The 23,663-nt window shown below is 38.1% G+C and overlaps 1 protein-coding gene across 1 annotated transcript in view; it reads left to right on the top strand.

Annotated features, from left to right (window-relative positions):
• LOC124594839 (probable ubiquitin carboxyl-terminal hydrolase FAF-X) overlaps positions 1-23,663 on the top strand; it is a 300,957-nt gene that overhangs the window by 86,171 nt on the left and 191,123 nt on the right. Inside the window, exons 9-16 of the mRNA XM_047133291.1 lie at positions 1,311-1,568; positions 1,690-1,788; positions 3,083-3,357; positions 13,818-13,918; positions 14,021-14,121; positions 20,553-20,767; positions 20,862-20,976; positions 21,107-21,513. Coding sequence (XP_046989247.1) covers positions 1,311-1,568; positions 1,690-1,788; positions 3,083-3,357; positions 13,818-13,918; positions 14,021-14,121; positions 20,553-20,767; positions 20,862-20,976; positions 21,107-21,513 — 1,571 coding nt within the window. The remainder of the gene's footprint in view (positions 1-1,310; positions 1,569-1,689; positions 1,789-3,082; positions 3,358-13,817; positions 13,919-14,020; positions 14,122-20,552; positions 20,768-20,861; positions 20,977-21,106; positions 21,514-23,663) is intronic.

Below are 23,663 nucleotides of genomic sequence, written 5' to 3'. Positions count from 1 at the left end.
CATGTGCCGAAAGACATCTGCACTTTTCACATGCGCAAGATTCGGCATAAATACCGTTGAATGCACCTGGACTCTTCAACAGTTGTCTACTAACGTGAAGATGGCCAGACACATCAGGGCCAAAATATCATGGCAGAATGTAGGCGGCCCCTGGCATACAGGAAAGTTATTGAAGACCAATGTACTCATTCATGGGTAATGAAGTTTTCTTATCAAGCTAATACATTTTGTTTCACCAGAAAATTTGGATAAGTGTCTATGAAATATCATTCCAAGTTACAGCCATTTTTGTTTACTGGATAGCTGTAATCTATGTATCCATACCACAAGCTATCGCCATCCATTAATAAATCTTTACCGAGGATTTTTATTGATATAGCTCTTACACTATTAGACAAGGAGTGTGTTGCCAAGAAGGTTAGACACTGAGAAGAAATTTCTAAGGAATCTGTATCTGGCTAAACAAATTGCACTAGTATTGTAATCAAAGTCCACAATGGTTTTTGAAGTGATTGACACAGAAACTGAAAAGATAAAATAAGTCTTCTATAATGTATAAACACCATAATTTGGACATGTGACTCTATTTGCATGTGAGATGTATTAATTTTTGGCAGTTTTTACTGTTGGCACATGGGTACATTGTTAAACAGTTACATAGTTTGATTCTGTAAGTTTATTCACTTACTTGCTATACCCTTGCCGAATGTGCTTAAGTTTAATTATTTGTATAATTATAAAATTGACCTTTCTGGTAAAGCCTGAATTGGCCTTAGCCAACAACGTTCTCTGTTGGGGGTAACCCAGTATCCTAGAAGTGTAACAGTGGTTGGAAATATAACAGTGGATCGATGAATAATGGGTAGATACTCAAATCCATCTTGGATAAAAACCAACTGTCTTGTGTATATTGTTTCTCACTTATCTATTCCTATAACCATACCACTTTCTGGTCCCAGTTCACTGTCTTTCGTATCTCTGTTTCTCATTAATCTGTAATTTCTCTCTCATCCCTTTTCTGAAACTTGATTTTTTTTTCAACTGTGCTTCTCCTACTTTAATGACTTTAAATTTAGAGTGAGATCCAAATTGTCGACGGTCTGTGATGAATAATGAATTTGGCAGAACACAACATTAAGACGAAGCTCTTACATGGTTGATACCCTGAAGAGATTTTGCAAGTGAATTTTTTTGTGAAAGTCCCACATTCACCTTCAAGAAAATGTATTAAGAAAATGTTTTATTTGCATTATTATTTATTTTTTGCATAAAGGCTCTTAATGGTTTCAAATTGGTTTGGTTTGTTACAGAAATGGATAAAAGAAAATAAAGTTTTGCAAATTGTCCTGAGGGACTCGCTCCATCAACCACAGTATGTTGAGAAATTAGAAAAAATATTAAGGTTTGTTATCAAAGAGAGAGCATTGACTTTAGAAGATCTGGACAATGTGTGGGCTGCACAAGCTGGGAAACATGAGGCTATAGTTAAAAACGTTCATGATCTCCTTGCGAAGTTAGCATGGGACTTTTCTCCGGAGCAACTGGATCACCTTTTTGTCTGTTTCCAGGTAAGTACTGTGGAGACAAATTATCCTCATGTGAAATATATAGACTCATAATACTGAACTACATTTTTTAGGTTGAGTGTATATTATAGTTAGATTACTCACCGTTACATAAATTTTCTAGTCTAGCTGGACAAATGCTAACAAGAAGCAGCGAGAGAAACTGCTGGAGTTAATTCGGCGTCTTGCTGAAGATGATAAGGATGGTGTCATGGCACATAAGGTAATTAGCTAGCTATGTGTCTATTTAAAGTTATTTTAAAGAAAGCATTTTTGTCATTATGACTAGTCGTGAAGTATTGAATAAATAAACATCATATAAGCTATATTTTTTGGAGAGAAACTAACTTCCTGTCAGTCTACTCAATTAGTAAAATTTCTTATTCTTGCTAGTGCTGTAATAAAACTTATAATTGTTTGAATCTGGTGTGGCTCATTACATTTGTTTGTCATGCTTCAACTCCCACTCACTGTACCATGCAGACATTCATAAATGTCATATCTTCCACAACATCACAGCATTTCATGTAGGCTAAACCAAAGAAAATGCTACACCAGAGAACAACGTTAAGTGTTATGGTATTTGTGCTTTAATGGTGTACTTTCGACTGTTCAGAGCCATTGATGGTTCCATTTTTCTGCATGATGTTTAGACGGCCAGCCCAGTATTCTTATTCAGTTGCTGTAAGCTGTTTTATATGTAGTAGATGCTTGGACTAACACTATGCTGTACATGCTTGAATGAATCCATCACATAACTATGCTGTTACAGATACCCGTTGCGCATAGTGCAGGCTCTGAAAATTCTTACATCCTAGACTGTTAAATCACAATTCGTCTATACTGCTATGTCTTTGCTAAATGACACATTTGGCAATAAAAAAATAGTTATTAAATATAACTAAGGAAGCAGAAAAGGAATGAGGATGGTGTTGACCACTTGTACCATTGGGAATCGACCAGTATTCAGTCTATGTGGACTGGGAAAATTTGAATTGGAGCACCTTTCAGCTCCTATGGAAGCTTCTTTATAGTGTCCGCCTGCCTAGCTGGGCGGTAACATGCTTGCCTCCCAAGCACTGGGCCGAGGTTCGACTCCCGGCCAGGTTGTAGATTTTCTCCGCTTGTGGAATGGGTGTTGTGTTGTCCTCATCATCGGCCGCAAGTCGCCCATAGTGGCACCGACTGAACTAAGACTTGAACTTGGTGGCCAAACCCAAATGCGACCTCTCGGCCAACAATGCCACATGATCATTTCATTTATTTATTTATTTTTTCATTACATTTTTCTTTTGTAGTGACACTGCAGAACACCACACTTTTTAAATCATTAGTTATGCTGCCCACATGATTTGCTCCTGCATTTGCACCTTTCCAAGAAAATGCTTATTGTAAGTGATTACTCTCATATTTGCATAGATAAATATTATTACAAGGACTTTACCATGTGAAATGATGATGACCAGAAGCAGTATTTTAATCATTGTGTGCTATTCTTTTTTTTTTTTTTTTTGCAGGTGCTCACACTGTTTTGGAATTTGGCACATTCTGACGATGTGCCAACAGAAATTATGGACCAAGCACTGACAGCGCATGTTAAAATTTTAGATTATAGTTGTTCGCAAGAGAGAGATGCACAGAAAACAGTGTGGCTGGACAAATGTGTTGAAGAGCTGAAAACAGGGGACAAGTGGGCATTGCCTGCATTGAAGCAGATAAGAGAAATTTGCTGTCTGTATGAACCATCACCAAATATGAATCACAGTCAGCGTGGCCATCACATGTACTATCGGTAAGTGCTTACTTTGTCGTTCAACAGCTTTCTATTGAACTGGCTGTGTTTCCTGACTCATGTCTCTGAACTTTCCGTCTGTGGTTCTAGATTTGTGAATTTTGGGGCTTATTAATGTCACTTTTAAATTATTTATTCCCATCTGCCTCTGAATATTTAAAACAATTTGCAATATCTGAAATACGTGTGGGAGATGATGATGATGTTTCGAAGTTTTACTTCTCCGAGAAAGTAGTATTTTGGGATTTTGAGAGCAATCTTTGATACAACACATTCATTGATTACAGCGTATCCCACGAGAATGTCCTTCCCCCTCTCCCCTCCCCTCCCCTCCCCTTTCTGCTATCTATTCCCTATCTAAGCAAATAATCTTATGATGGTAGGCATAAAACATAATCCAAAATTGTACTAAATGCTTTAATTGAAAATTATTTTGAGCAATTAGTTCAGGAGCATGTGTGAAATTCAGATGGTTGCTATTAACATACTGGACATAGTGCAAATAGTGTCATGACAGATGCGGCAGTAAGTGACCACAAGGTCCTTGTAGTGAAAATGAATACCATAACATCCAAATCCACCAAAAGTAAACGTAAAGTATCTCTCTCTAAAAAAGAAGATTAAATTTCACTTAATGCATTTCTAAAAAGACACTATTTCTTCTACACTAATTATGTAAGTTCCGTGCTGGCCAGATGTGGCTCAAATTCAAAGAAACAGTGTTGATAACTATCGAGAGTTTTCTGTCAAGTAAATTGAGATACTGAACAGATCCCTCATGGTACACAAAACAGGTCATGACATTATTGCAGAAGCAATGTAAAAGGTATGCCAGATTGACAAGTACACCAAATCTCAAAGATTGCTGACATTTACAGATGCTCAAAACTTAGTTTGGACTGCAGTCTGAGATGCTTCCAATAGTTTTCACAACAAACACTGTCTCGAAATATGGCAGAAAATAGAGAGAGATTCTGGTCATATGTAAAGAAAATGGCAAGACACAGTCTAATACCTTCACCGAGGCTTAACTGGCAATGACTGTTGGCTGTTGACCAGTGCTACCCTCAGCACCCATTGGTTATGATTATTCAGGATCTCCTCAATGACCTCCATCATGCTGGATGATCGGTCATCTTGCGATCCCAGGGAATGAACATGCTGACTGGTTGGCCAAGGTAGCTACCAGGATGCTGACTTTGCAGTTGGGGGTTCCAGAATTGGACCTTCAGTCGAATCTACACCGACAGTTGTTGGAGTCTTGGAATGCGGTTTGGTGTGCCCTAGTTTCTCTGAATAAACTGCAAACCATAAAGGAGACCACAGAATGTGGCAGTCTTCCCACCGTGCTTCTCATAAGGAATCTGCTACCTTCAGTCAGCTTCGCATTGGCCACACTTGGCTTCTTAAAACAGGAGGTTTTGGATTCATGTTCACTAACCATTTCAAGCTTCACAAGAACCAGCATCTGATCTGCCCGATCGTAAACAGCATAGGGAGCGCCCACCACAAGTTAGCTAGACATTTACAAAGTAAACTCAAGGATTTTTTTTTACTTTTGACAGTAATTTTTCCTTTAAGGGTAGGCAAGATCTGATTAGTAAAATGAAAGTGGTCAAACACACTCCTAGTACTAGATTGTTATCCTTTGATGATACAAGCCTGTACATGAACATCCCAATTGACGTGACACTTGAAATCATTGGAAAGAACTTATTACTGCATAAAAATTTATCTGAGAGGCAAATTACAGAACTGATAAGTTTTTTTAAAGGTAATGCTCAAGTACAATTATTTTGCTTTTAACGGTAAATTGTATGTTCAATCCTTTGGCCTTGCGATGGCTAGTCTCTTATCTGGCATCACCACTGACATTTTCATTAACTCCTTTGAAGATGGCTTTTTCAAGACAGTCAGAATTAGTGAGTAAAATACAGTTTTATGCATGGTATGTAGACGACCTAATTTTTGCATTTGATGGAACTGACCAAGAATTAGATTTATTCACAAAAGAAATTCAAAATGAGAATGGTGACCTAAATTTCCTTGATCTGAAATTACACATACAGAATGACAGTGTCAGTTTCGATGTTCATCCTAAGACAACATACTCTGATAATATTCCATCAGGTTCTTCCCACCCTCAGGCTCGTAAAGTTGCATTTTTCCACTCGGCAGTAAATTGTGCTTTAACAACACCTCTTTTCCCATACAATTTTCAGAAAGAAAGTAATTTAAGACTATTGCTAGCAATAATGGTTAAAAACAAGATGTAGTTGACCAAATACTTAGCAAAAAAGGGCAAATAAAAAAAATTTCAATACTAGGTGACAAACTGAAGAGTAAGGATGAGGGAAATGGCAAGTCTGTTTCGATAACATTTCTAGGTAGTGTGTCCTACAGGATTAGCCGTCTTCTGACTAGAAAATATGGCTGTAAAGTTACTTTCTCTATGAACAGTAGTGTGAAGAAAAATTTAGTACATACATTAAAAATTGAATAAGATTCTTGTCACTAATTCAGGTGTCTATAAAATTGTCTGTAAAGATTGACCTAGATATTATAAAGGGCAGATGGATAGAGCTATTAAAGCAAGAGATGAGGAGCATCCGTTGTACAAGAAAGAGGGATATGTGCATAATTCTTCATTTGACGAACACTTACTTAGTTCAGGCCCTTCTCCGAGGGAATTAGAAGAAACCATAGCTTTGCTTAAGGAAATAAAAGGCTGGAATTAAATTTATTAGAAGAACTTGAAATTCATAAACATCTTGCTAAGCGAGACAGTAACATTTTAAACTATCAGTTGCAGCTCACTGTTCATGGTCACGTAATACATGTATACGATCTGACAATATCAAGGAACATGCTGTTTTCCTCAAAATATATTTTTCTACTATTGAGCTCCTGACATTTCATATCACTGGCTTTCATTTTTTGTGGCCTTATCAACACATGTTGATACAGTTTATATAACAAAAAATGGTATCGGTACAGTTTAATAGAAGATTCTGTTTTTATGTTGTGATGTAACTTTTTGCTGTGATGTAACATTTTATGTTGTGATGCAACTTGATCCCTTCATTATGTCCTTCACCTTTTTGGTAACAGAAGTAAGCTTTGTCATCTGTCATCTTCTGCACACTAAAGCTACGCGCAGTATCACTGTGCCACATAAATGTACTACAGATTTTATATTTAATGTAAACTTCTAAAATTGTAGCATTTGTTAGTGGCCTTCTAAGAGAAATTGCCATATTGCCTTAATGTAAAATTATGCTACTTAATACCAGCAAGACACAGTGCTCACACGCATGTGTATAGCACCCACTGCTTTCCCATTTTTCTTATCGCTTAAGCTTCCATAGTGCTAAGCAGAAGTTTTTTCCTACAGTGAGGCTCTTTTAGCTTGCACTTCTTTCCCTATTGCATTTGTAACAGTGATCTTTTGGAAAGAAAACTCTTATCTCCTGCACCCTGAATTTATTTACAATAGTACTCTGTCAGCAAATGTATTAATAATTTTATACGGAATGTACACCTGTAATTTTTTATATTTTTAATAGCCTTGTACAGGAATTTTCATACTTAATTCATTATAAACACAACCAAGGCACAGTTCTTACACTCGTGTATTTAGCACCCTGTGTAGCCTAATTTTGTTGGTTGCCTCAGTCCGTATATTCGTAGCAGTTGGCCTTAGTCACTGACATAAGATATGTGTAACATACACAAATATTTAATCGTGTGAAACCTATTGCATCGTGTGCTGTAATAAGTGACTACGTTTACTTCTCAAATATTTTTCTATTAAAAAAAAATATTTTGTAGCTGTTGTGTACATTTTTAATGCCAGTACTTCTGAAGAAGATACTTTTGCAAACATCAAAACCATGGTCAAGGGATAATAAACCTTTATTTGCAACTGATGGCTGATTTTTCAATCTATTTTGGACTACACAGTTGCTGTTTCACAGCCATGTTTAAGATTACGAAATAATCTTTCAATATTATCTGTGCAACGGTATTTAAAATGTATTTTTCGTTAAAATAATTTTTTGTGGATGGTAATCATCATATAAATATTTAAGAAAGCTCGGTGTTATGCTACAGGTAAAATCATTCAGGTGAAGATATAAATGATGGAAGGGATTATAATAAAAATGAAATCCCAGCAAAAGGAAGAACAGAAATAGTGAAGGCAATAAATGCACAAAAATTTAAGTTGACAAAATGTAAGAAAGTAAATCAAAGTTAATACATAATAGTAATTAAAATTATGCGAACAAAGATTCCAAGTGGAAAAAAATATAGGAAAATAAATTGAGTAAATGAAACAGATATGATGATTAGTATGATGTGACAAAGGAATAAAAACAAAAAAGAAAGCATGTAAACCAATTAACTGAATAAAAGTATAGATCAATGTCATTTTGATAAAGATTTAAAATTAAAAAATTTCAAAGCATCTGATGAGCTTTGAACCCACAGACTTTTGCATGTGAGAACTATACATTAACCATTACACCACACAACCAGACTGATGAATGTTTTTATTTTTTTACAGATGTAGGCATCACATGACATTCAGAAATATTTTTTTGTCAGTTACTTACAAATGAGGACCAACAATGGTGAATGGCTGCAGGATTTGGTATCTTGGATCTTAACTTAAATCACTTTATAGATGGTTTCAGAAAGTCAATCCCAGCACTTAGGACTACTCCTTGGTAGAAGAGCAGTTGAATGAAACAGAAAGCGTCTTGAAAAGAGGTTGTAATATAAACATTAACCAATGAGGGTAATGGAATGCAATTGAATTAAATCAGGTGATGCTAAGGAAATTACATTAGGATTGAGACACTAAAAGAAGCAGATGAATTTTTCCGTCTCGGAAACAAAATAACTGACGATATTCGAAGTAGAGAGGATATAAAATGCAGAGTGGCAACAGTGAGAAGAACATTTTTGATAAAGTGACAGTAGTTAACATTGAATAAAAATCTAAATTTAGGAACTCTTACTTTACATATATTTTACACAACAGGCCTATTTCAGTTTACTGCCGTTATCAAGTGATGTCTAGTTGGATATGATGACCATACTGCATCTATAATAAATGTTTTCTGTCATTTCTTGGTAAGCATAATACCGTTTATTGTTTTGAAACATTTGTCAGATATTTTGACAGTTCTTCACTATGATGCTATTGTAGGAGGCTCTGAAACATATAATATCGTAGTAAGGATATGAATATAATAGAGGGAAACATTCCACGTGGGAAAAATATATCTAAAAACACAGATGATGTGACTTACCGAACGAAAGTGCTGGCAGGTCGATAGAGACACACACACACACACACACACACACACACACACACACACACACACACACACACACATGAAATTCAAGCTTTCGCAACTAACTGTTGCCTCATCAGAAAGAGGGAAGGAGAGGGAAAGACGAAAGGATGTGGGTTTTAAGGGAGAGGGTAAAGAGTCATTCCAATCCCGGGAGCGGAAAGACTTACCTTAGGGGGAAAAAGGACAGGTATATACTCACGCGCACACACACACATCCATCCGCACATACACAGACACAAGCCCATTTTTCTTCATGGCAAAGTGATATTTCCAGCAGAGAGTACGGGTGTAGGACAGTAAATCTTTGACAAGGGCTGTTTGGTTGAATCTGGGAGTGGGGCTGAAGGTGAGGCCTTTGGATAGGACGTAGTAAAGAACTTTCAAACTTGAACTGTCAAATATTTGACAAAAACGTATATTTTTACATTTCGTAACAACAAAAAGTATTGTACTTACCAAAAGATGATAGAAAAAAAATTTACTATAGATGCAGTATGGTCATCACTTCCAGGTAGACGTCGCTTGATAATTGCAGTAGGCTGATGCAGTCATGTCATGTAAAATATTAAAAATGTGTTACCTTATTGCAGCTAGTTTTGGAGCATTCATTTTCATTATGTTTCCTATTGAAGTAGGAAGACTTCTCCGAATTTGTTTGTTTAGAGTGTAACCTCATTTAGAAGTGAAACAAGAGTGATAAACTAGAAGCAAAATGAAGCTTTTGAAATTTAATGTTACAGAAGGTTAGATGAGCAAGCTGAATAACTAATTAGGAGATAATCAGTTGGATTGGTTCAAGAATCATAAAAGGAGGTTGTATACCTGGAAGAATCCTGGAGATACTAAAAGGTATCAGATAGATTATATAATGGTAATACAGAGATTTAGGAACCAGGTTTTAAGTTGTAAGACATTTCCTGGGGCAGATGTGGATTCTGACCACAATCTATTGGTTATGAACTGCAGATTGAAACGGAAGAAACTGCAAAAAGGTGGGAATTTAAGGAGATGGGACCTGGATAAACTGAAAGAACCAGAGGTTGTAGAGAGTTTCAGGGAGAGCATAAGGGAACAATTGACAGGAATGGGGGAAAGAAATACAGTAGAAGAAGAATGGGTAGCTCTGAGGGATGAAGTAGTGAAGGCAGCAGATGATAAAGTAGGTAAAAAGATGAGGGCTAATAGAAATCCTTGGGTAACAGAAGAAATACTGAATTTAATTGATGAAAGGAGAAAATATAAAAATGCAGTAAATGAAGTATGCAAAAAGGAATACAAACGTCTCAAAAATGATATCGACAGGAAGTGCAAAATGGCTAAGCAGGCATGGCTAGAGGACAAATGTAAGGATGTAGAGGCTTGTCTGACTAGGGGTAAGATAGATACTGCCTACAGGAAAATTAAAGACACCTTTGGAGAGAAGAGAACCACTTTTATGAATATCAAGAGCTCAGATGGCAACCCAGTTCTAAGCAAAGAAGGGAAGGCAGAAAGGTGGAAGGAGTATATAGAGGGTTTATACAAGGGCGATGTACTTCAGGACAATATTATGGAAATTGAAGAGGATGTAGATGAAGACGAAATGGAAGATAAGATACTACGTGAAGAGTTTGACAGATCACTGAAAGACCTGAGTCGAAACAAGGCCCCGGGAGTAGACAACATTCCATTAGAACTACTGATGACCTCGGGAGAGCCAGTCATTACAAAACTCTACCATCTGGTGAGCACGATGCATGAGACAGGCGAATTACTCTTAGACTTCAAGAAGAATATAATAATTCCAATCCCAAAGAAAGCAGGTGTTGGCAGATGTGAAAATTACCAAACTATCAGTTTAATAAGTCACAGCTGCAAAAAATACTAACGCGAATTCTTTACAGGCGAATGGAAAAACTGGTAGAAGCGGACCTCGGGGAAGATCAGTTAGGATTCCCTAGAAATGTTGGAACACGTGAGGCAATACTAACCTTACAACTTACCTTAGAAGAAAGATTAAGGAAAGGCAAACCTACGTTTCTAGCATTTGTAGACTTAGAGAAAGCTTTTGACAATGTTAACTGAAATGCTCTCTTTCAAATTCTGAAGGTGGCAGGGGTAAAATACAGGGGGCGAAAGGCTATTTACAATTTGTACAGAAACCAGATGGCAGTTATAAGAGTCGAGGGGCATGAAAGGGAAGCAGTGGTTGGGAAAGGAGTGAGACAGGGTTGTAGCCTCTCCCCGATGTTATTCAATCTGTATATTGAGCAAGCAGTAAAGGAAACAAAAGAAAAATTCGGAGTAGGTATTAAAATCCATGGAGAAGAAGTAAAAACTTTGAGGTTCGCCGATGACATTGTAATTCTGTCAGAGACAGCAAAGGACTTCGAAGAGCAGTTGAACGGAATGGACAGTGTCTTGAAGGGAGGATATAAGATGAACATCAACAAAAGCAAAACGAGGATAATGGAATGTAGTCAAATTAAATCGGGTGATGCTGAGGGAATTAGATTAGGAAATGAGACACTTAAAGTAGTAAAGGAGTTTTGCTATTTGGGGAGCAAAATAACTGACGATGGTCGAAGTAGAGAGGATATAAAATGTAGACTGGCAATGGCAAGGAAAGCGTTTCCCAAGAAGAGAAATTTGTTAACATCGAGTATAGATTTAAGTGTCAGGAAGTCGTTTCTGAAAGTATTTGTATGGAGTGTAGCCATGTATGGAAGTGAAACATGGACGATAACTAGTTTGGACAAGAAGAGAATAGAAGCTTTCGAAATGTGGTGCTACAGAAGAGTGCTGAAGATAAGGTGGGTAGATCACGTAACTAATGAGGAGGTATTGAATAGGATTGGGGAGAAGAGAAGTTTGTGGCACAACTTGACTAGAAGAAGGGATCGGTTGGTAGGACATGTTTTGAGGCATCGAGGGATCACAAATTTAGCATTGGAGGGCAGCGTGGAGGGTAAAAATCGTAGAGGGAGACCAAGAGATGAATACACTAAGCAGATTCAGAAGGATGTAGGTTGCAGTAGGTACTGGGAGATGGAGAAGCTTGCACAGGATAGAGTAGCATGGAGAGCTGCTTCAAACCAGTCTCAGGACTGAAGACCACAACAACAACAGTTGGATAAGGGGAAAAGAGTCATGGCACTTCAGTAAAAGAACAACTCAGTTGATAGGACACTTCCTGAAACATCAGGGAATTTTCCGTTTGATAAGGGAGGGAAGTGGGGGATGGGGAGGGGGTTGTAATAGAGGGAGACAAAGGCTCAGATACACCAAACAAGTTCAGGTAGATGAGGCTTGCAATAGTTATGAAGAGCTGATTAGGCTTTTACAGGGTGGACTAGCATTAAGAACTGCCTCGAACCAGTCTTCGAATTGAAGACCACACATCAAGGTGAACAAATTGCTGTCTGTGATAGACCAGCAAGTCCCTGTATAGTTTTCATTCACGTAACAGTGGGACATATACACTGAAGGGCCAAAGAAACATGATACCCCAGCATGATATCATGTAGGGCCCCTCACTAACATGCAGAAGTGCCACAACACGACATGGCAAGGACTCAACTAATGTCTGAAGTAGCGCTGGAGGGAACTGACACCGTGAATCTTGCAGGGCTGCCCAGAAATCTGTAACAGTACATAAGGGTGTAGACCTCGTCTGATCTGCACGTTGCGAGGCATCCCAGATGTGCTCAATAATATTCATGTTTGGGGAGTTTGGTGCCCAGCGGAAGTGTTTAAACTCAGAAGGATGTTCCTGGAGCCACTCTGTAGCAATACTGGATGTTTGGGGTGTCACATTGTCATGCTGGAATTGCCAAAATCCGTCAGAATGCACAACGGACGTGAACGGATGCAGGTGATCAGACAGGATGCTCGTACGTGTCACCTGTCAGTCGTATCTAGACATATTAGGGGTCCCATATCACTCCAACCGCACACGCCCCACACTATTACGTAGCCTCCACCAGCTTGTACAGTCCCCTGCTGACATGCAGGGTCCGTAGATTCATGAGATTATCTCCATACCCATACATGTTCATCTGCTTGATACAATTTGAAATGGGGCTCATCTGACCAAGCAACATGTTTCCAGTCATCAACAGCCCATTGTCGGTGGTGGTGGTGGTGGTGGTGGTGGTGGTGGTGGGCACAGGCTACAGGTTTTGTTGTGCAGTCATCATCGGTACATGAGTGGGCCTTTAGCTTCAAAAGCCCATATTGATGATGATCCCTTGAATAGTTTGCACACTGACACTTGTTAATGGCCCAGCATTGAAATCTTCATTTATTTGTGGAAGGTTTGCACTTCTGTCATTTTGAGCGATTCTCTTCAGTCTTCATTGGTTCCATTCTTGCAGGATCTTTCCAGCAACAGCGTTGTTGGAGATTTGATGTTTTACTAGGTTCCTGATACTCACAGTACACTTTTGAAATGGTCATACAGGAAAATCGCCACTTCATCACTATGTCGAAGATGCTGTGTCCCATCGCTTATGTGCCGACTAGAACACACAGGTGTTGGTGACTGCAGCACCATATTCTGCCTGTTTACATATCTCTGTATATGAATACTCATGCCTATACCATTTATTTGGTGCTTCAGTGCACATGGGTCTCCTTTTCTTTCAGTGTACGCATCGCTTGCATAAGGGTATCACCACTGTTCTTAACTGCACTTTGTTGGCAGTGTAGGGGGTGGGCATACTTTACCAACATGCGAGCGCTACCTTCTTTCATTATAGACCACCAATGTATACCTTCATTCATAAGTGCAGCTAAGCTCTTCCCTTTCATAAAGCATCTGGCGGTGGTGAATTGTATAGCTAATGTATCACATGCAAAATAATTATTTCTGTATTAAATGTTTACTTGCTTCTTCTTGAAGCATGAGTTGCTAATTGTCGTCGTCGTCCTCCCCCCCCCTCCCCCCTCCCCCTCCCCCTCCCCCTCCCCCTCCCCCATCCCCCATCCCCCATACACCCACCTTTCCCCCACCGTAAACAAGCATGTCTGTTATGTACAACTGACTTAAGATTTTAGTTAAGTCCATTCTCTTCTGGCTCCTACTTTCTGAATGTACATATTTTGTTTCAACAGGCAAGAAGTTATAGAGAGACTACAAAGTCAACATAGTCTGGTAATTTTGGTTACAAACAGCTTAACGACATACATGGAGAAGATAAGGAATACTGTTAAGGGTAAGAAGACAATTGATACATGAATCTTAAATCAGAAGTTATACTTGATTTTTTAGATAGCATTCTCAATTCTTTACCTTTTGTCATTTTCTACTTCCACAGAGAACCCAGATATTGATCCAAATAATTATTATCCAGACGGGAGGTATAACCACAATCAGCAGGTGCAAGAGCGATTAAATTTCCTTCGGTTTTTGTTAAAGGTACGTGTGTACATCTTTATGTAGTATTGTATTGTGAACTATCAATAAAGTAAATGAAAGTCCAGATTTGTCATTTCAGTATGCGTACTTTTATATATCAAATCAGTGTGTGTGTGTGTGTGTGTGTGTGTGTGTGTGTGTGTGTGTGTGTGTGTGTGTGTGTGTGCGCACGCGCACACATTATTTTTTATCTAAAAATAATACCTATGCCACACCAGCAAGGGCAATTTTATTTGGGATCTGTGGAAGGTACATTAGCATAAATTCATTTTTTGTAAATGTTTACTGTGTGTTCCTGTTTTCTGCTATGTTCCAAATCCCAGAATATCTCCCCACTATGGATCAATTGGAATGAAAAGTATACCTGGTCTTCTTTTCTTCTTTTAGTGTTCAACCCTGGGGTTGGTTTGCAGCAGAGCGCCATTCCTCTCTTCTGTCTGCCTTCTTCATTTCCACGTATGTGTTACATCCAATGTAATTCATGATCTGCTGTGTGTATGATATCCTTGGTCGCCCCTGCTGATTTCTTCCCTCAATAGCTCCTTCTGCTATTGTTGCAGTGATCTTGTGTCATAGGATGTGCCCTACAAGTTTGTCTCCTCTTGTTTGGATGTGCCTCCACAGAGATCTGGTTTCCTGTACTCTTCTAAGCACCTCTTCATTTGTTACTTTGTCTCTCCAGCTGATCTTCATCATCCTTCTATAGCACCACATCTCCAGGGCCTCTAGCCGTCTTCTCTCTTCTCTTCCAATTGTCCAAGTTTCACATCCATATAGGGCCACACTCCAAACGAAACCTTTCATGATACGTTTCCTTATTTTCAGACTGATGTTGTTGCTGGTGAGTTAAGTTCATTCTCCGATTAAATGCAATTTTGGCCTTCTGTATTCTGGCCGCAATTTCTTTCCGGCTTTTACCATCTCTTGTGATTTTGCTTCCCAGGTAAGTAAATTCCTCTACCACTTCCAGCTCCTCTCTTCCAATTTTCATTCTCAGAGGTTCATATTCTGCTCCTGTACTGCATACCATCACTTTAGTCTCTTTCTTGTTTATTCTCATTCCGTACTGATTGCGTGGAATTTTTTCCATTGTTCTGAGGATTTCCTCGATCTTCTTTTGTCTCTGTGACTATAGCAATATCATCTGCATAACGTAGCATGTCTATCTTATGCCCATTAATTTTGATCCCCACCTCAGTAGTTTCTCGAACTTGGTCTATGGCTTCCTGGATGTAAGCATTGAATATAAGAGGAGAGCATAGCCTTGCCTTACCCCTTTTCTAATATTTGCTTCTTGTTCATGGTGACAGTTGCTAATCACTGCCACCTCGTTCTTATAGAAACTGAGTATCACATGGATGTCTTTGTACTTCATTCCACTTTTCCTCAGCACTCTGAACATCTCTTGCCAGATAACGCTATCAAATGTCTTTTCCATGTCTACAAAGGCAATATAAGTAGGTTTCTTTTTCTGTAATTGCTTTTCGATAATGAGTCTCAGTGCCACAATCGCTTCTCTTGTTCCCATTACCCTCCTGAAACCAAACTGATCTTCACTCAGCATATACTCTACTTTCTCTTCAATTCTCTTCAGAACTATTTTTATGAGAATTTTTGATGCATGTGATATTAGGCTTAGAGTTCGGTCTGTTAGCATTTTGTGGCTGCTGCCTTCTTTGGTATAGGAACAATGATACATTTCTGGAAGTCTGTCAGTATCTCTCCTGTGTTATAGATTGACCTAATAAGTTTAAGCAGCATCATTTTCATGCTGTCACCAGCATTCTTTATTAGCTCTGCAGGGATGTCATCAATACCCGTTGTTTGGTTGTCCCGTAGTTCTTTTAGAGCTCTGTCAAATTATTCTTACAGAATGTCACCTCCCTTGTCATCTTCGTCTGCTTGCTCTTCTCGTCCTATTATCTCCTCTGAAAGAGTTGTTCTGGCAAACAACTCCTCTATGTATTCATTCAATCTCTTCACCAAACAGCTTTTTCCCCTCTGTATTTTCTATTGTGCCTGAGAGTGTTGTTTTACGTTTGTTAAAAAATTTATTTGTTGTTCTGTAGGCTAAATCAGTTCTTCTGTTTTGCGTATTTTCTTCCACATCCCTGCACATTTCCTCAAGAAAATTTTCTTTTGATTTCATAGCTTCTCTATTGACTAAATTCCTTAGTCTTCTGTATTCAGCTTTTCCTTGTTCATCAGTTGCGTTTTTGTATAATCTTCTGTTTTCTATACGCTCAATAATATCTGCTGTAATCCATTTCCTCTTGTTTTTGGGTTTAGTTCTTCCAACTATCTTTTTAGCTGCTTTGTATATACCAGATTTAATTTGATCCCAGTCTTCATTTACTCTACCATGTTGAAAATTCTTAACTAGGTTGTCTGTTTCGTGAGCATAGCACTTTGCCAGTCCCTCAGTTTTCAGTTTTTCTAGTTCCCATTTAAGTTTTACTGGCTTCTTCAAACATTTGAATCTCGGTGAACTTTTCATCAGGACCAGGTTATGATCACTGCCTATGTCTGCAGATGGATAGCTCCTGCAATCTTTTATCTGGGTCCTAAAATGTGCTTTCACTAGAATGTAATCAATCTGTTGTCTCCTCAGGTCTCCAGGGGCCTTCCATGTGTATCTTCTTCTTTTGTGGTGTTGGAAAAGTGTGTTTGAAACAACTAATTGGTTCCTCGAACAGAACTCGATAAGTCGATCTCCTCTTTAATTTCTTCTTCCGGGTCCATATTTGCCAACAATTCCTTCCTCCGGTTCTTCACCCACAGTCGCATTCCAGTCCCCCATGGCAGTCGGGTTTTCATCTCCCTTAACATTTCTCATCACATTATTTATTTATTCGTATATTTCGTCAATGACTGCATCTTCTTCTTTGGATGTTGGCATGTATGTTTGTATTATAATGGTATAATCTAGAAATAAGTCACACAGATAATGTTGTGGGGGGAAAGCAAACTAAAGACTGTGATTTATTGTCAGAACACGTAGAAAATGCAACAGGGCTACCAGAGATACTATTTAAACTATGCTTGTCAACCCTTTTGTGGAGTACTGCCATGCAGTGTGGGATCCATATCAGGTAGGATTAGTAGAGGGCAGTGAGGAATGTAAAGGAGGGCAGATTGTTTGCATTATCACGAAATTAGGGAGTGTGTGTAATGGGTATGATATGTGAATTGGGGTGGCAATCACTAAAAGGAAGGGGTTTTTCATTGTGGCAGCATCTTGTCATAAAATTTCAATCACCAACTTTCACCTGAGAATATGAAAATATTTTGTTAGCATCCACCTATGTAGTGATAAGTGACCATTACAACAAAATGAGAGAAACCAGATTGCACAGAACGATTTAAGTGTTCATTTTTCCTATGCGTTGTTGGAGAGTGGTACGATAGAAAAATAGCTTGCAAGTGATTAGATAAACCCTCTGCCAGACACTTATCTGTGGATTGCAGAGTAATGATACGTGTAGTTTTGAATATGAGCATTTATTTTCAAACCAGTGCCTGCATCACTAATATTTGACTGTGATGTAATTCCAGTGGAACATTGAAAAAATTTGTTCCTACGCCAATGGAATTTTGTTCCAGTCAAATATTAGAGATGCAGGGAACATTCGAAAATGAATACAACCCATTGGAAATAGTCATCATTAAAATTGTTTTGCAATTTTGATTGATGAGAACTAATACTCTTACAAGGAACTTTACTTTAGCCCAATATTGCAGAAGAATACTGCAACAATAAAACAGAAACAAGAGAAGAAACACCATAATAAAACTTCAGATGCAAAGAAATTGTACCATTTACAACAACAAAACATAGTGCACACACAAACGTCTGCCAATAGCAAAATCTGTCAAAAGCTTTAGCGCGAAGACTATACAATACTTTGTAACAAGAAACTGCTTTCGATGAACATGAGGTCACAACTATTAAATTAGGATTGTGTGAGCAGTTGCCAGCAGGCTCACGTGCGTGCGCAGTTGAGTCGCATATGAGCAGAACCTTCTCCTGCTTTTGGGTACTTGAAGTGTGGCTATTAGCTGTATAAGCAGTACCAGCAAGCAACCAGACGCCAACGGGAAAAATTTTTCTTGCGCGCACAAGCTGCCAGATATGCGCGTGCACAGAGCAATCTGAGTTGTAATGGTGGTTGGTAGTCTTCACATACGTTTCGTGAGTTTGCTATTTACGTTTACAATTTTCAAATCAAATGAAAACAAAACGGATTTCTGTGGGTGGGAGCTATCAAGTGAATTAAGATACAGTTATATAATTATGGAAGACTGAAATGTGCTATAAGTTTCATTTTTCTGCTTTTATTTTATTTCCACATTATTAGCAGTCAAGCAGTAATCGCCTTGTAGAAAAGTAAAGTTGTTTTTGTTAGTTTGCTAAAGAAATTTGGCTTTCATTGATTTTTTCTGCAGAGGTAGTCAGTTGGTTTGAAACGAAGTGTTGCATTCCTCACTGTTGGCTAGTTTTCAACTGCTCGCTGAACTTCAAGTGCACGTTTTCATCTTCTTACATGTTTGGGATTTTGCCATAATAAAGAAACGGGTACGAGATAATACAGTACTTGTTCGCCAAGAAAATAGTCATCCTGAAAACCTGGGACCTACTTCATTGTGAATTTGGACATACGAATGTGCTGTTCAAGCTGAATTGTGTGTTTACAAAATTATGATGCTTTTGGAGTATTCTCTGATGTCCTGTTTTTTTTCATGAAATAATGTAAGATCTCTTAATGCTATATATGTACGAACGTATGTAAATCTTCACTTCAAGATGAATAAGCAAGCAAATTTAGTCAATAGTATTGAATAAAATGTTTTGCTTCAAATATATTGACAGCTTTAGCAAAATGTTGTGTGTTTGCTTACCATGAAACTCGATACTTTTTGATTGCAAGACAGGTTTCAACACTTGTCTGGTACTGCCTCTAGGCTTGAAGTTATTTCTTAATTTCTGTTCTTTACATCTTAAATTTACAGAATGCCGTTCTTCAGCAAATTACAGACTGGCAGCACACTCAGTTTTTATCATTGTAACTCCCCACCAAGGTTTTATATTTTCTCCTTGAGTAGAACATAAGCTGCCAATTATACAGTTTCTTGGGTTCACAAATAACCTTGTTAATTTTTATACAGTTTGAAATAGTAATAAGAAAAATCTGTGTTAAAAATCACCTCATAACAAAATATTAGGGTACTATGAGGTCTAGTTTTGAAATGAGTATTATGCCAAGGACTGCTTTCTTATTTTACATTATTTATCTGGATAGGACATGAAAAAACAATTGCCGCAAGTACAATAACTCTGAATGTCCCCGCAGATCAACACACTGCAGTGCTGCACATTGTCAAAATAGAAATGCAACGAAAGGCATATGAGCAGAGCAGACATTAAGCACAGGCTTCTCATGTCATTGTAGTTGTGCATGAGCAGTAATGTCAGTTTTCTGGTGCTCTTTGGCAAATGCTCAAGCGAATCTTTAACAGTTTAGGGGAAAATATTGTGAGTGGGTGTGAGAAGTATTACTTTAAAAGTAAATTTCCTCTTACACATGATGAATTAAGTTTCGTGTGTGAATGTGTGATGCATTTCTTAAATCACAAAGCATTTGACGCTCATTAAAAACTGAACAGTTTGAGGACTAGCCACTTAGAAAAATTTGAGGCCTAGAAGATCAGACATTTGTGTCATTATTTAAAATTTTACTGCCACATTTTTGATTCTTATATATCTTAAAGGATAACACAAGCAAAAAACACCAATATTATTTATGAAATATAGTTTCTCTTGCAGCTATACTCTGTGTGTATTAATTTAAAAACATTTTTTCCTATTTGTGCAATTGCACTACTTAAGTGATGTTGCTGTTGGCTGATTACATCACATGTCCTATGTTCTGAATATCTGCTGTCATTGGTTGGTGAGATCATGTGACGTGAGGTCTGATCGCTTGACAAATGTGGATTACTATCTCAATTTCCATGCTTCGGAAACTAACATGTTGTGTTTGGTGGCTATGCAGTGTACATTTTTGTGCACGTTAAATATCTTTCCAAATGCATTGTTTTATTTGCTGAGTTTTGTTTCCTAATGTGCTGGGAAGTTCTACGCCGGTGTATAAAACTTTTACCATTAAAAGGATTGATAAGTTTTATAGTTCAAAGGCAAAGTATACTGTCACTTAACATGGAAAATGCATATTTTCACATGGGAAAAAGTGTATTTTCAACTGGAAAATCTAAGAAAAATCTGGAATCGCCCCGCCCCGTCCCATCCCGTATACACCTTGAGTAAGCAGTCCGTGTGTGTTTCTTGCCACAAAAGGTGAGAACTGAAGATAATTTCAATTATTTTTAGTGGCCTGTGCCTACGTAGATAGTGTTGTGGAATTTATTTATAGGATGGCCAGTTGTGGCTGTGTGCAGACCAGGCGAAACAGATATGGAAGTGCCTTGCGGAGGAAGCTGTCTTTCCGTCTGACAGGGAAGCATGTTTCAAGTGGTTTTCAAAACTCATGGGAGAAGAGCCTGATCTTGATCCTGCAATCAATAAAGAGTTCTTTGAACATAACATATTGCAGCTGGATCCATCACTGTTAACAGAAAGTGGCATGAAGTAAGTAACTCTAATATTTATTTGTAGATAATATCAGACAAAGGAAATCTGTGATATCTGAGGCAACTATAATTATTCATTAACTAACTTTCAGATGTTTTGAGCGATTTTTTAAGGCTGTGAACTCCAAAGAGGGGAAATTGAAAACCAAGAGGAGAGCTTTCTTAATGGATGATGTAGACTTAATAGGAATTGAGTATTTGTGGCGGGTAAGAAATAACAAGAATATTGTTTGACTTCACTATGTGCTTATGAAATGTATTTCTCAAAGTTTAGAAAAAGTTAATGACTCATTAGTGAACTGATTTGTTGGTGTTTCATAATGATTGTAATTTCTAGGTTGTGACGAATAGTGCAGATGAGATAGCAAATAGAGCTATTGAACTACTGAAAGAAGTGAACACGAACTTGGGGCCACGATTACAAGGTTCACTTGTAGATTTCCATGAAACATATATTTCAGAGTGCCTCGATCGGCTTAAAGCTCATTATGATACAGTTTCTATTTTATTAAGGGATGATGTTGGCTGTAGTAATAATGAAAATGTTCTACAGAACGTGGGAAACAGATTCAGTGAATTTAGTGTAGATGAGGTGAAAAAAGACGAAATGCTAGATGAAGCGATGGTCATGCGATTGAGGGGAGAAGCAGTAAAAATGTGTCGTGTGATGAAGGTGCTCCAGGAATACATAGGAGAATGTGATGGCGACTTCTCTGTGGAAAGGAAGATTCTTCCCCTTCACAGGTAAATACCGTTCAATCTTTTTCATCTGTTTTATACTGCTTAAGTATCTAAAGTTTACTGTTTGGTGTGTGTGGTACTGGTGTTAGCGTCTTTATTGTGTATTCCATTAATGAGTGTTTCAAGGGGAAAATGCCAAAATTCCGTAACTTTCCACCTTACCTTTGCCATGTAGTTGTTACAAAGTACGGGTGTGGACTGGGAGAAATGTGTTGGCGTTTATCTGGTAATAAATATACAGCCAGTCACTTTTTTACAATTTATTCAACCATGAACATGTTTTTGAGCCACTGCAGGCTCATCTTCAGATGAAGGTGTTATAGGAACATTATATTGTGGACCAAGTGTAGCTAGATGCAGTGCTGGTGAGTCCACTGCCTTGTGGTATTCACATGAGATTGCTTCGTATAACATGCATTATTAAGCTATGTACACAAACAAACACATTATGTAGCTACACTTAGTTTTACACTGGCTCAAAGGATGTAAACCACCTATACCAGCCTTGTAACTGGCAGAACATGCTATAAAAGGGAGAGCCCCAAATGAAATGACATGTCATTTACCAGCTTATAAGTAAAAACTATTCCGCATTTTACATCAGCATGACTACCACCACGTCATCAATTAGGATGAGTGGTCATAGGCAGAGGGTGTATCTGGCAACACACAGCATCTTGTTACAGCACATGCTCTACAAAATGACAGTCAAGACATTTTACCACACCTGCCACGTAGATTCTTCCCCCAGACATGAGTTTCTCAGAACTCCACAGGTGGGAACTGGCACAACAACATGTCCTAGGTTCTCGCCACCCGCCTGACTTTAATTTACATTAATTATTTTCTTTAGTTTCTCGGTCTCAGCACTTCTTCTCAGTAACTATTCCTTTCTTCATTCCCTTTTAGCTGTCTGTATCTTTTATTTTTTTAACTGTCTCTTTTTTTCTCTGCACCCACCTCTACCACATAGAATATACTTCATTTTCTGATCTTATTAACTTGTGCATGATGTCTTGTCAGTAATCTCTGTCTTGCTTATTATCCTGTCTTACAACTTAAAGCTCTCAGGTTTTCGTATCTCATTTGGTGGAGTCCCCAACAACCAGTCTTTCCTTCTCATCCCATCTGGTACATCTTCCCTGACACTGGGTTACTTTCCTGATCTCTTCCCATTACCTAAATCTCACCATTCTTTCATCCTTCCTCCTAACCCTTCAGCCCTTCTGCCAGGAGGAAGAGCCACTGGTTCCAGAAGCTTGCACTTCTCTTTAATCTTTTTATGTGTGTTCTCTTGCTGCCACTGAGTAGATTTTTTTTATCTATCTAGTGATAGTATTCAGTTAGATTTTATTCATTTAATTTTGTATACAGATTCTCTCACTTTGATGTGCTCGGTTTATTCTAAGGCACTGAACCAGTGAAACTAAATCTGAAGGCATAGCACTGGTAACGAAGTAGGAATCAATTTGGTGTTTTACTTTTTACTGTGATTTCTTGGATGTTGGTTAGTGTTTTTCTGGAAATAACTGCCAAATCTTGAATTTTCTCTCTCATATTTTTAATCTCACAATTTATAACTAATGTCATAAATTGTTAATAAATGTATTTCAGCTTTGGGAACCTCATCTACTCTAGCACTACTTGTAGCACAATTTCCCACCTGCAGAGTTCTGAGGAACTGATGGCTGGGGGAAGAATCCAGACGGCATGTGTGGTGAAACAGATGCCGAGGTCATGATTGTCATGTTGTAGAGCGTGCTCTGCAACTTTTTCACACTGCCAAGGAACTGTAGACCTTTTTATGTGACTTAAATTTCAACCTGATTCCTACACTCATCACTGAGAAAAGGGAGTCTTTAACAGTCGGGCATACAGAATGACAGAGGATCCTGCAGGGATTCCATTTTTACCGATTGATGTACGGAATCCTAAAAGTAGTCTAATATGCAACACTGAAGGAATCACTGTTCAGTGTCACTATCAAGCTATTCAGCAGCATTGATTATCCTAATCAGCTGCCCAAAAGAAGACACACATGGTATTTTAAAAAGTGCAGATTATATTTTTGTGGGTTTAAATGAATTTACTGTCATTTAATTTATTTTAAAGAATTGTATGTGAAGCTGGTTTCTTAACATTTAAACATTGTT

This window comes from Schistocerca americana, chromosome 2 (assembly GCF_021461395.2).
Source record: "Schistocerca americana isolate TAMUIC-IGC-003095 chromosome 2, iqSchAmer2.1, whole genome shotgun sequence".
In the NCBI taxonomy this organism is placed as follows: domain Eukaryota; kingdom Metazoa; phylum Arthropoda; class Insecta; order Orthoptera; family Acrididae; genus Schistocerca; species Schistocerca americana.
Note: the sequence above shows the minus strand (reverse complement) of the source record. Positions and strands in the feature narration are given on the sequence as shown.